The sequence below is a fragment of the Gorilla gorilla genome, chromosome 8 (assembly GCF_029281585.2).
Source record: "Gorilla gorilla gorilla isolate KB3781 chromosome 8, NHGRI_mGorGor1-v2.1_pri, whole genome shotgun sequence".
Classification (NCBI taxonomy): domain Eukaryota; kingdom Metazoa; phylum Chordata; class Mammalia; order Primates; family Hominidae; genus Gorilla; species Gorilla gorilla.
Window position 1 is genome coordinate 101029858 of NC_073232.2, and position 13532 is coordinate 101043389.

General features: G+C 33.1%; 1 protein-coding gene across 2 annotated transcripts in view; it reads left to right on the forward strand.

Annotated features, from left to right (window-relative positions):
• Window positions 1-595: 595 nt before the first annotated feature.
• The window catches only part of LIPK (lipase family member K), a 47566-nt gene continuing 34629 nt past the window's right edge, over window positions 596-13532 (forward strand). Inside the window, exons 1-2 of one of the 2 annotated variants that reach the window (XM_063710296.1) lie at window positions 605-676; window positions 797-853. In XM_063710296.1, the coding sequence (XP_063566366.1) occupies window positions 838-853 (16 nt within the window). In that variant the 5' untranslated portion in view covers window positions 605-676; window positions 797-837. Of the gene's footprint in view, window positions 677-796; window positions 854-13532 lie in introns of both variants that reach the window. The other variant, XM_004049744.4, reaches the window with a different exon arrangement.

Sequence of the window (13532 nt, forward strand, 5' to 3'; positions counted from 1 at the left end):
TGGAGTGCAGACACAAGACAGCTTACATGGCAAGAAAGAGATTGGTTGGAGAGTAGAAAAAAAAAAAGCCAGTTTGTTTTTGTTTATTTGCCTTTAGCTAGCTAGAGATCTTGAAAGAATTGGATATACTATTTCCTACCAATTCTAATGCCCAATTTACATACTAAGGTAAAAGAAATTCAGAAAAGCCAAAGCAATAATTGGCAATGTGGTAGCATTAGAAGTGATGCAGCTGGATGAGGCAGGAGGATGTGGCATTTTACAGAGATGCTCGTTTGACTGGGGTCATTTCATCCACCCTTGGTGGAAATTATTTTCTAAGTAGAGAGTCTATTATTTTCTAAGTAGAGAGTCTCAGATTCTGCTGAGAATCTTCCAATTCATCTGACCCTTGAGGCATGGAACATGAGGATTGGCTTGGCAGGAGTGAGAATTTTAGTCTCAATCACACTCTTTTTCATCACTGGCTAAGAACTCACCTAACAAGTTTACCTTAGTAGCATCTGTCATATTTGAAACCATGATTAATCTGCTCCCAGTTGAGAAATTTCTAGTTGCGCCATCTTTTGAGCTGTTTAAAACAGAGCATGTTCCACTGACAGTTGCCTCTGGAAGGATCTGGAATGCACCTGAAGCTCCCAGGACTTGAAGACAGACCTCCAAAGACTTGGATCAGGTAATGACTTTTCATCTATTTGCAGAGCCTGGATCATAGTGTATTAGTGAGACATGGGAAACCTTCAGAGGGACAGAACTTTACATGTTGATGATGAATATTGTATTTTGATTCTATCAGGTTAAGCAAGATACAGCAAGATTATAATGTGACAACTTCAAATGGAGAGTCTTCTAGGCATGTTATGACAAGTTTTCCCTTTCAGAAAGCTGCAGCATCTAGAAAGCAGACATCACTATATTTGAACCTCAGTGAGAGGAGGTATCACAAGTCTACACCTGGAAAAATCTAGCAATAAATAATTTTATGAACCTCTCTTTTGAGTCTTGCATCTAGGGGTTTGGGAAATAATGTTTGGATAATGTTCTCAAAACCATTTACCATTTTTTAGAAAGCCCTTTATGTTCTCATTCCAATGGCCTTGAGTATGAATATTCTTTTTTATGATCAGGGTCATCTGCAGGGGAATATGAAGCAAAGTGACTGTCAAGAGTGACACAACTGCTTATGAAATCAATCATTTGTGGAGGACACACCGTTCTCTTTGTCTGCTGCTTTGTAATCAATAGTTTTACTGGGAGAGGAGTGAAAATGTGGTTCATATTAATGTAGATGATATTTAAGAGTATCATGCTCCTGTCACCCTTTAAATTGCAGACCTGATTGGAAGCTAGAAAGATGAAGATGAGTCAACTGAATGGACTAATATTCCCTCTAGACATAGAGAGATTAAATAATTATTCTTTAATTCTATGTGTCAAAGCCAAACTGTTATTTTTTGTTTGTTTTTACAAAATAGTTATCCTTTGTTTTCTTTTTCTAGAAATAAGAAAGCGGTTTTTACCAGGCTTTCTTCGTGTCTGAAAACAGAAACCAACTCAAATATATAGCACCTTGGCATACTTAGCACTTCAGGCTGTAAATATGAGAGTATGGAACTGAGTTTTGGAATAACAACATGAAGTTAAAGTGCCATTTTACTCTAAAATGACTTGGTTTCATATTCCTTCACTGGACTATCCTGTCTCTCCTTTACTTTGTAAGGACATTGAAGGAAAAATTATTTCCTTCACTGCTCTTCCTTTGTGGTTTATTTTATTTAATTTTTGCCTTTAATTTGAAGCAACAATCTTTCAGAGCCTATTTTACCAGGCAGGACAAGTGCTTTGTCCTTCATATTATAGAAGACATGTGAAATATAATGCTCTTTAAATGTTTGTTATTCATTTTTTTCTACCTTGGCATTTTATTTCCCATTTATCCCAAGACTCTTGTTCTTTTCTGCTTGCCTCTAGGCTTAGAGCACAGAGCTACTGGCCTCTTAACCTATTTGAAAATTCCATCAAAGTTGCCTACTCTTTCTTCCTGATTCAAATGTGCTAGGTGTTTAATTCTCAAATCTACAATTTTTAGGACTGGATATCCTATTGGGTAAAGATTTCCTTTCATTCACTTGTTAATAGTCTCCTCAGTCTTCCTGATTCACTGTCTTTCACCCTGTGGGTGGGGGAAAAACAGGGAAGCAATTTAAATCTAGTTTCTGACTAACCTGACCACTAATAGTTGTGAGTCACTCTGTTTTCGTAAGAGGTTAAAAGTATTAGAGCTTTATGAAGGATGCTGAGGTAGGAGCAAGACAGATCCTAAATCTCTGTAAACACCCATTGGGTTTTAGATTTAAAATGTCAGATAAAAAGGAAAAATGTGGCAGATGCAAAAACATTCTAATTGATAAACAACAGTCTTCTGGAAAACCCAGTCATTTGTATGGCTGCCAAGAATCTTTTAATAAACAAAAACTATGGGATACTGCTGAAATGATTATTACAAGATGGAAGTACTAAAACTTCTGAACTTTGCCCCTAAGAAGACATCTAGGACATTTACTCACAGGTCATTGAGTTTAAATTTATACATAATTATTTCTAAATGTCATAACCTTTGCTATTATTATAAGGATGATTCAAGCTAATAAATTCATCAAGAAAAATATATAACCAATAAGTAAATTAGTGGAAGAGGGAAAATGTTTATTCCCAGTGACCAAATATAACCATTTTCATTTTGGAGTAATTCTTCTAGTCTTTTGAAGACCATACTTTTTTGTTTATTTGTTTTAGAAGTTTAAAAACAATAAAAATTTAAAAATATGTAACAGTTGCTTAAATATTATTTTTGCTTCTATAGCCCCAAAGTTTGCAAAACTCTGTAAGTGACTGCAAATTTTTAGGTTGGCATATAAAATTTATGTCATATTTTTAAATCATTGCTAAGGTGCACTTTATGGCACATTGTAAATATTAATAGTTTAAAATTAAATTGCTACACAATTTTCAAAATGAATCCAATAGGATAATGATTTGATGCCTAATATCATCCACTTAAAAATTCCCTTATTTAATGAATTTAAAGTTTTACATCTTTTATTTTTCTCCTTCTATTCATATTCTCATTCCAGTCATTTCTACAGATGTTTTACATATTCCTACAAATATATTTTAATATAACATATTTGTGTTATTATTTCTTTTATTGATCAGTAGATTATTCTCTGCAACTAAAAGGTCCATATACATTAAAACTTAAATTGTTTTCATTTCCTGTGACCATAAGGTTGCATTTTGTAAAAAGTTTTTAATGATGTGTGATTTTAATTTTTATTTGTATATAATTGTCCAAAGGATCATAACACATTAAAAGTTTAATGAAAAATGATTAAGCATTAGGAGTAAAACTTTATTGGTGATGCTTTTCTTAATGATGTAAGTAGATCTTTTCCTTTTAAATTCTGCATCCATTGATGATTATTATTTATTGACAGAATGAAACAAAATTCATCATCAATTCTTTTTCATTTCTTGAATAGATGTGAGTGCTGAGAAACCATGTTTACACAATGCCACAATTTTTTGAACTCTTTATGAAGCTCTGTGTCACAAATCACATAGTGATGCATCAACAAAAATTATTTTATTTTTTATTATACTTTAAGTTCTGGGATACATGTGCAGAACGTGTAGGTTTGTTACATAGGTATACACGTGCCACGGTGGTTTGCTGCACCTATCAACCCGTCATCTACATTAGGTATTTCTCCTAATGCTATCCTTCTCCTTGTCCCCCACCCCCCGACAGGCCCCAGTGTGTGATGTTCCCCTCCCTGTGTTCTCATTGTTCAACTCTCACCTATGAGTGAGAACATGCGGTGTTTGGATCTTTGTTCCTGTTAGTTGGCTGAGAATGATGGCTTCCAGCCAAGACACAAAAATTATTTTTTATGCTCTATCTACTAACCACTCAAGTGCATCCTCTTTCTATTTTTTTTTTTTTAAGCAAAGAATTCAAAACCGACTTGCAGAGGTTAAATGCCCTTGGAAAGGGATTGCTATTTTATTAAGGTCAGTTCCTTTCCCAATACCAATGTCAATATTGTCAGTTATTCTCTTGTTAGGGAGTCTCAGCCATTTATACAGCCTAGAACAATTCACATCGTAAGATTCAGGAAAGGAGAGGGTTGGGCTTTTCCTTTGCAAAGTTAGAAAAGGAGACCCTGCTTCAAACCAGAAATTCTCAGGCCAAATTAGTATTACAAAAGAGTGTAGATGAGAGTCAAAGGTCTAGAATTTCATTCTTTTAAAACTATGTATGTGCCTATGTATTTCTTGAAAGTTATTGTATACTCTATAGACTATTGGTATATACAATTCTTTTGCCCAACAACTTTTTCCTCTATTTAGCATAATGTCATAAGTATGCTTTCATGTTTTTATATAGTCTTTAAAATAATTTCATGGATTTATCTACAAGATTAAATAAATATATTATAGTTTATTTTAAAATTCTCTTGTAATTGAAAACATGTTTTTAATTTTTATTACAAATAACAAGAATTAAAGCAATCTTGTACAAAAAGATCCCTCTCCAAGTTGAGAATTTATCTTTTTAGCATGTATTTATTGAGTGGAACTACTGGGATATAAAATGTGGATGTTCTTTAAAATTCCTAGTAATTACAGCAATATGTCAAATAAGTTTTACTAGTTTACACCAGCACTAGTAAATGTTGAAAACACCTGCTTTGCAACAGTTTCCAGTTTCCTTTTAATTGTGGTATAATTAAATTCAGTAAAATGCACAGATCTGAATTGTACAGTTTGATGAATCTTAGCAATTATCCCAGTCAAAATTTGCCCTAGAACCAAGCAAACACTATTGTTATTTCTATTCCTATGAATTAGTTTTATCTGTTTTTGACCTTTACAGAAATTCAACCGTAGAGTATGCACTCCTTTGCGCTTTTCTCATTCGGCATAACGTTTGTGATATTTATCCAGGCTGTTCAATGTGTCGATGAGTAGTAAGCATTCCATTACATAAACATAACATGATTATGTGTCCATTCTACTACTAATGGACATTTGTATTATTTCCAATAATTTGCTATTTGTGAATAAATCTTCAGCGAACAATCTTGCAAACCAATATTTTCTTTTATTTTAAGCAACTACCTAAAGGCAGAATTGCTATCTCACAGGATTTTCAGAAACTGTTAGAGTTTCTGAGAGTCACTGTGATATTATAAACTATAAATATATATCCCATCATCTATATATGGAAAGGTCCAGTAGCTCCTCATCTTCCCCAACATTTGGTGCAGTTGATGTTAGCTAGTCTATTGAGTATGCAGTAGTATCTCTCTAGGGTTTAACTTTGCATTTCTTTCTGATGACTAACAATGTTGAACATCTTTTCTTGTGTTTATTGGCCTTCCATCTATTCTCTTTTGTTTACTGTCTGTCCAAGTATTTTGTCCATTTTTTAAATTTAATTTTTTTGTTATTATTTATTTCTGGAGTTCTTGAAATTTCCTAGAGTCCTTTATCAAATATCTATTGCAAATATTTTCCTTTTGTCTGTGAATTGCCTTTTTCTTTTATTATTGCATATATTTTAATGTGAATAACGTGATGTTTTGCTATACATATATGTAGTGAAATGGTTACTACAGTAAAACAAATTAACGTATCAATAATCTTACCTAGTTACCCTTTGTGTGCGTGGCAAGAGCGCTTAAAATGTACTCTTTTAGGCAAAATTCCAACTACAATACAATAAACTATAGCCCTCAAGTTGTACATTAGCTGTTTTCTTTTCTTCTCTTTTTCTTTGCTTTTTGAGACAGTCTCACTCTATCACCCAGGCTGGAGTGCAGTGGCACAATCTCGGCTCACTGCAACCTCCATCTCCTGGGTTCAAGTGATTATCATATCTCAGCCTCCTATGAGTAGCTGGGATTACAAGCGTGCACCAACATGCCTGGTTAATTTTTGAATTTTTAGTAGAGATGGGGTTTTACCATGTTGGCCAGGTGGGTCTCGAGCTCCTGGCCTCAAGTGATCCACCCGCCTTGGCTTCCCAAAGTACTGGGATTACAAGCGTGAGCCACTGTGTCCAGCTTATTTTTTTGATGATGTTTTTGAAGATCAGAAGTTTTTTATTTTAATAATTTTTAAATCTTTTTTTGTTTATGGTTAGTTGTCTACCCCAAATTTGTAAAGATATTATTCTTTGTTATCTTCTAACAACTTTGTACTTAAGCTTTTAGTTTTAGATTTGCAATCTGAGGTATATTTTTGTATCTGGTTTGGGAAATGTATCAAGGTTACTTTTTTCAAAATTGATTTCCAATTGTTCCTGCAGGAATAATTGTTGAAAATACTTTCTCACTGAAATACATTGAAACCTATGTCAAAAGTTATTAAACAACATATAATTTAATCTATTGAGTCTGTTGATGTATAAACAAAGTATATCTCTCTATGTATTTGGATTTGTTTTGTAATTTTCAGTGTAAAGATTTTACAGATCTTCTGCTCAATGTATTTCTCATTATTTTGATTTTTGTTAGCATAACAAGTGTAGTGCAATGATGACTGAACTCTCTCAGTTGAAATCATATTTTACCACTTTTTAATAGATAAGAATTTTACAATGTTTCAGTAATTTTTTTAGCTAAAAAGAACTAAAACTAGCTATGACAGCAACAATAAAAATGACTGGTAACAATGCAAGTAAGCTTCATTTACCTACTTATTATTCATGCACTTATTCAGCAAATCCATATTGTGGACCTACCATAATGTGGACCTAACATTCACATGTTAATGGCCTAAATTCTCATAAATGCTGAACAGATAAGGTGTCTATTGTAAATATAGTACTGCTCCCTCCCATATTCTTTGTGAAAGTCATATCCTTGTTCCAGATAATGTTTTTTTTTTCTTAATTCCAGGCTCCATACTCTGAATCATCTGAGCCACTTCTCATTAAGACATAATGTCAGCTTAGCCTAATTATAGCTTTTGCAGGGATTTATCTGCGCTGATGTATCTGTACTGTTTCCATTTACTTTTCTGCTTATTTTCTTCAGAGAACAGTCCTATTTAAAATGAAAATGCTAGTGTGATTCTTACTGTTACCATGGGAAGAAGAGAGAGAAAGAGAAAGCTTTGAAATAGTGCATTGCAATAGTCCATAATTTCTTTCTCTTGAATAAAGAGTTTTATCTTGTTTTTAACCAGAGGGTCAGATATAAGGAAACTGAAAGAAAAGATGACCAACTTCTTTTGAATAAGATTTTCAGCCTGTAACTCTATATTAGCTGTAGGTTACTGGAATTTCATGAAATGTATGCATCCTGGTAGTCATTTAAAGAAATGAAATACATGGGATACTCCATCATCACACAGGAGACACAGTATAGAGAGGTGGTTACATCTGTAGACTCTGGGATCAAACCAATCAGATACAAATCTCGCTATAGCAATTTCTAGCTATGTGAATTTAGCTAACCTACTTACCCTCTCTTTGCATGAGTTCCATTTTCTGTACAACAAACCAACAAAAAGAGGATAATAGAGATAATAATAGCAGCACCTACCAATAGAGTTGTTTGTAAATTAAATTAATTCTTATAAATCACTTTTTAAAGTCAACGCCATATAGTTATTTCCAATTGTTATTATATGTGATAGATACCAAAAATTATAGCTGTTATTGTCCTAATTGCATTTTGATTTTTTGTTGTAAGTATTACCATAACAGTGTTTTTATTTCTGGCGACTAGAAAAAAAGAGGGATAAACTTTCAAAGCAAGAAAATACAGTTCTGAAAGAAGCATAGTTTTATGAACTATCTACTTTATCAGCATAAGAAAAAACAATTGCTTTTTAAATATTAGCTTTGTATCTTAATACTTTTCTCTGTATTCATCTATTAGATATAGTGGGTTTTGTGTAGACTAGTTAGGATTTTCTATATGCATCACCACACCATGTAAAAATAAATTTAGGCTGGGCGTGGTGGCTCACACCTGTAATCCCAGCACTTTGGGAGGCCGAGGTGGGCGGATTACCTGAGGTCAGGTGTTTGAAACCAGCCTGGCCAACATGGTGAAACCCCATCTCTACTAAAAATACAAAAATTAGCCAGGCGCAGTGGTGGGCACCTGTAATCCCAGCTACTTGGGGGGCAGAGGCAGGAGAATCACTTGAACCCAGGAGAGGCTCACTGCAGAGGTTGCAGTGAGCCAAGATCATGCCATTGCACTCCAGCCTGGGTGTCAGAGCAAGACTCTGTCTCAAAAAAATAATAATAAAAATAACATAAAATAAAAATTATAAAATAAAATAAAATAAATAAATTTAGTGTTGTTTCTACTTTCCCATCTTTGTTGTTGTTGTTGTTTCCTCTTTTGATTTATTTTATTTAATAGCACCTCCGGTATCACGGTAAATGGAGGTGATAAGAAAGACATGCTTTCTCTTGTTTCATCCTTAAGGTGAAAGTATTCAATATGTTAGCATTAATTATAATTGTACCTGGAGGATATTTTATAGAATTCCTTCATCTGATTGAGACATTTCCTTTTCATTTCTATTTTCCTAAAAATTTTTTATTATAAAGTGGTGTTGAGTTTTGTCAAATGTACTTCCCAATTTTAAAACTGATCATTTTAAACTATTTGCTCCTTTGATTAATTTCCATATTATTCTAATAATCTTGGCTCCAATTTATCCATCAGAACACTAAGAATAGTTTGTCAAGAAGGGTTGTATGCTAACAACTTCAGGGACACATGAACAGCTTCAGTGTTATAGCTCTGTAAAATCGTCGATGAGTGTAATAATTTCTTCCTCATATTAGATAGGATGCTCACTGATGAAACTATGTGGGTCTGTAATTTTTGTCCATGCACGTGGAAATATTTTATAAAACAAATTCAACTTTTAAGGTAGATATAGAAATGTTCTTTTTCTTCTGGAAATGGTTTTTTAAGTTGTGTTTTTCAAGGAATTTGTCTAGTTAATATAATTTATCAAATTTATTTGCAGTTTTCAGAATATTCTCTTATTTTATTGTTTGTATTGTTAATGATATGTACTATTTTATTTCTGATATTGGCACATATTGTAGCTCTATTTTTCCTTGATTAGTTTTGTTAGGGTTACTTGATTTTTATTAATTTTTTCCAAGGACCAACTTTTGGCTTTATTAATTTTCTCTAATATTTTTATTTATTTTATTATTTCCTCTTTATTATTCCTCTCCTCCTACTACTTTGATATTAATTTGATGCTCTTTTTCTAACTTTTTATGGTAGAAACTCAGATAATTGATTATAAACTTTTTTCTAACACTGGCAGTTAAATCACTAAATTTATTTCTAAGCAGTACTTTGGCTGTATGTCAAATTTTGATACGTCATGTTTTATTATCATTTGGTTGCAAATTTCCCTTTTTATTGCTTCAGTTTCTATGGGTTCTTTAGGCATGTTCTGCAAATGTCAATTATAACAAATTGGTTAATAGTGCTGTTCAGGTTTTCTATATTTCTATATTATTTCTGTCTAATTTTTCCACCAATTATTGAAAGAGATATGTTGAAACATACAGCTATGAAACTGAATAATTACCTATATCTCTATCAGTTTGATCTTCTCATATTCTGAAGTTCTATTATTGGATGCCTACATATTTAGGGTTGTTTTATCTTCCTGATGAATTGACTTTTTTCTTCTAGATGAATTAACATTACAAAATATCTCGCTTTGACTCTGATAATGTTCATTGTCTTGAAGCCTACTTTGTCTGTTATAAATTTGACAGCTTTCTTATTCTTACTGCTTGTATGATATACTTATTTATTTCTTTTACTTTCAACCCATTTTCCTTTAAAGTGTGCTTTTGTTGAAAGTACATAGTTGGGCCCCGCTTTTTTTATACATATATAGTCTGACAATATTTGCCTTTTTGTAGAGTATTTTCTGTATTAGCATTTAATGTAATTTTTGGTACAGTTTTGTTTAAATCTGCCATTCTGACCTTTCACTATTTGTTTTCCACTTGTCCTCTTTCTTCCTTTTCTTTTTTTCTTTCTTTCTGTTTCTCTTTCTTTCTTTCCTTTCTTTCTCTCTCTCTTTCTTTCTCCTTCCTTCCTTCCTGCTTTCCTTCCTTCCTTGCCTGTTTTCTGCCTTATTCTAGGATAATAAAATATTAGCATTCTGTCATGATTCCTCTATTGAGTTTTTAAAATATGCCTATCTCAAGATTGCAAATTTGTACCCTATTATCTGATGCCTGAAAACAATTGACTTGTATATTTGATCTAGTGAGAGAACTAGTCTTGTATGAGTTACACCACCATATTTGGAAGTGGAAGTTTTTCATTACGGTTTCTCAAATGGATATTTAATATGATAAAATGATTTTGTAAAAATTAATCTTTTGGCAACATACATAATGATTCGACTCATAAAGACTCAAAAATGAAAAACCAGGCAGGAGACCAGTATAATGATATAAGATATTAGGAATTAGATACTAGACTAGATAGGTAATAGTAATAATTGAAAACTTTTTAAAAAGAATGACAGAGAAAAGAGATAATTGAGCAAAGTTTTGAAAAGGAGTTTGAAAATGTTTGAAAGAATATCACTATTTATTAAGAGATTGGCAATAGAGTTTGAGGAAATCAGAGAATTCAGGAAAATTTCTTTTTTTTTTTTTTTTTTTTTTTTTTGAGACAGAGTCTCACTCTGTCACTCAGGTGGGAGTGCAGTGGCCCGATCTCGGTTCACTGCAACCTCTGCCTCTTGGGTTCAAGTGATTCTCCTGCCTCAGCCTCCCGAGTAGCTGGGACTACAGGCGTGTGCCACCACAACTGGCTAATTTTTTTATTTTCAGTAGAGACAGGTTTCACCATGTTAGCCAGGCTGGTCTGGAACTCCTGGCCTCAGGTGATCCACGTGCCTCGGCCTCCCAAAGTGCTGGGATTACAGGCATGAGCCACTGAGCCTGGCCAGAATATAGGAAAATTTCAGTTTCCAGCTTTCAAGATTGGGAGGATACAGATTCTGGAATTGAAATAAAAGAGGAATTGAAAAAGAAAAAGAGAATAATTCTATTTGAGGGGATATTGGATTAAAGACTGCAAAAAGAAATCAAAGTGGAAGTATCCTGAAGGCTTGAGGGAATATGGAATTAGAGGTTCACATGTGGGATGTATGGATTTGGATTTTTTTTTCTCACCTAGGGAATATATGAAAGTATGTGATTAGTGAGAGATACTTGAGAGAATGAGTTTGGGGAGAAAGAAAGAGTGAGCAGCGGACAGATGATAAGATGCTGTTGGATCAAGGAGAATGGGGAAAGAGACCAGTGCATGTAGCTAGCAAAGGGTGGAGCTGGGAGTCAGAACACCAGAGGTAAAGAAGCGGATGGGTGACTAGGAGACAGCAGGAGAGATCCCACATGTTTGATTCCAGGATTTGTCTGTTTTGTCATCCAGTTCATTTAAATAGTAAACATAGGGACGAGCTCTCAAACCATCTGCTAAATACCTGGTTGTGAATACCAGATTCCTTTGGAATGTCTCTCTGCTCCCTTCTAGATCTTTTCATTCAAATGATTGTAAAGGAAAGGTTCGTCTTGGTCCTTAACTTTGCTTGAGTTATTTTAGAAACATAGCAGAAGATATTCACCTTCTACTCTTGGGTTTTTCTGTAAAGAAGATGCATCCTGCCTTATATTCCGGTATTTTCTATTTTTTTATGATTTAGTTATGCTGTCTTTAGCATTATTTCTTTGGAACTTTGCAACAACCTCATGAGGAAGGTGGCATAGGCATTTTTAAGGTCCACGTGTTTTCCCAGATAGGAAAAGAAAGGCCCACACTATAGGTCTTCTGTTTTCAGACTCTTTTTCTAGAATTCTTTCATTAACTCCCAGTAACTCTCCTAATTCTGCATTGTGATAGAGAAGAGGATAATAAACTTTTCCTCCTCAGCACACAGTTGGGAAATAATGATGTACCATCTGATCTACAGACAAAAATAAGCTGAATGCACAATTGCCATAAAATTCCTGCTAATATCTCATCTGGAAATATATAGAAATATATTACTCAAGACCAGCCATTCCATTGTTTACCAACAACTGAACATGCAAAAATTGCTCAAACATAGCTTATTAAGATAAGAAGTGAAAAAACATCACTCAGGTTGCCTAAACTTGTATTATTTAATGTTTTTTTTTCTGATTTATTTCTTCCCCACTCTCTTTTTCTTTGCCTTCCTGGCTCCTTTCTTTAACTTTTCTCATTTTCTGTCTCTCTCTTGGGGCAGGAAAGAGGCTCTTTCAGTTTTTTGTTTAGCCTGCTTAAGATAACATAGGTAATATCGATTCATTATAAATATGAACCTTTTATCCTTTTGTCCAAATCATGATCTGTTATATAATTGCTTTCTTCCTCCCATGCAGCCTACATGCCCACATTTCTTTTCCATATCTTTCTGAGCTCACTAATCAAGAAAAGATGAAACAAAAAATGTATGCCATAACTGATGACAGGCAAGATATGGTTTCATGTCTTTCACTAATATTATACTTGGCTTCCTTCTATATATATACATACATATTATTTAGGAAATTTTATATATATAGATCTATATATATAGAAGGAAGCCAAGTATAATATAGGATGAAAATTTTATATATATACTTTAGAAAATTATATATACATATATATAAATTTTTATCCCATTTGTCATGTCTTCCTTGGGCTGTGAGAATGTCACACATTTTGCTTACATTTTATTGTGCATGTTGATATCGGCTTTGTTTTGTATCTTTTAGTTGTTTACCAGGTAACCTGCATATACAAGATATTTTCTATTTTCATTTTTCTCGGCCCTATCCTATTTTTTACTTTGTCACTGATAAGAATTTTATACTTAAATTTGTTAAGACAAAATTGTTCCTCTCTTGTAATCTTCCAATGAGTTACACTGTTCCCAAACTATCTTCATAAGGGGGAGTAAGACCCAGTGAAAAGAAATTGAGTAAAAACAGATATTGTTCAAATTCTAAATTGACACTTACGTTTGCTAGCGATGGAAAAATAATGATTATAATGATTAAGCATATAGATGCTCAGTCCATGATATATAAATTATAGATTAAATAGGTAAAGTACTCTATATAGTGAAAAATGAATATTATTAATAGAATTAATAAGTAAACAGAAATTCTTGGCTGCTCTTATTCTATTTGATAAGTGTTGGTACAAAATATGTTGTTATTTTTCATAAGTCAATTGAAATAATTGTGCCATATTCAGTATGAGCAAAACTAGAGACACAAAAGATTTAAAAAGTTATAAATACAAACTATTTGTATTTATAATATAAAGTATAATATGTGGTTCTTGTCCTTAAGAAGCTTATGAACTAGTTGAAGAACCAAGACATACATCTGAAATAATCACAGAAGTAGAAGACATGGTATAACAAGAGCT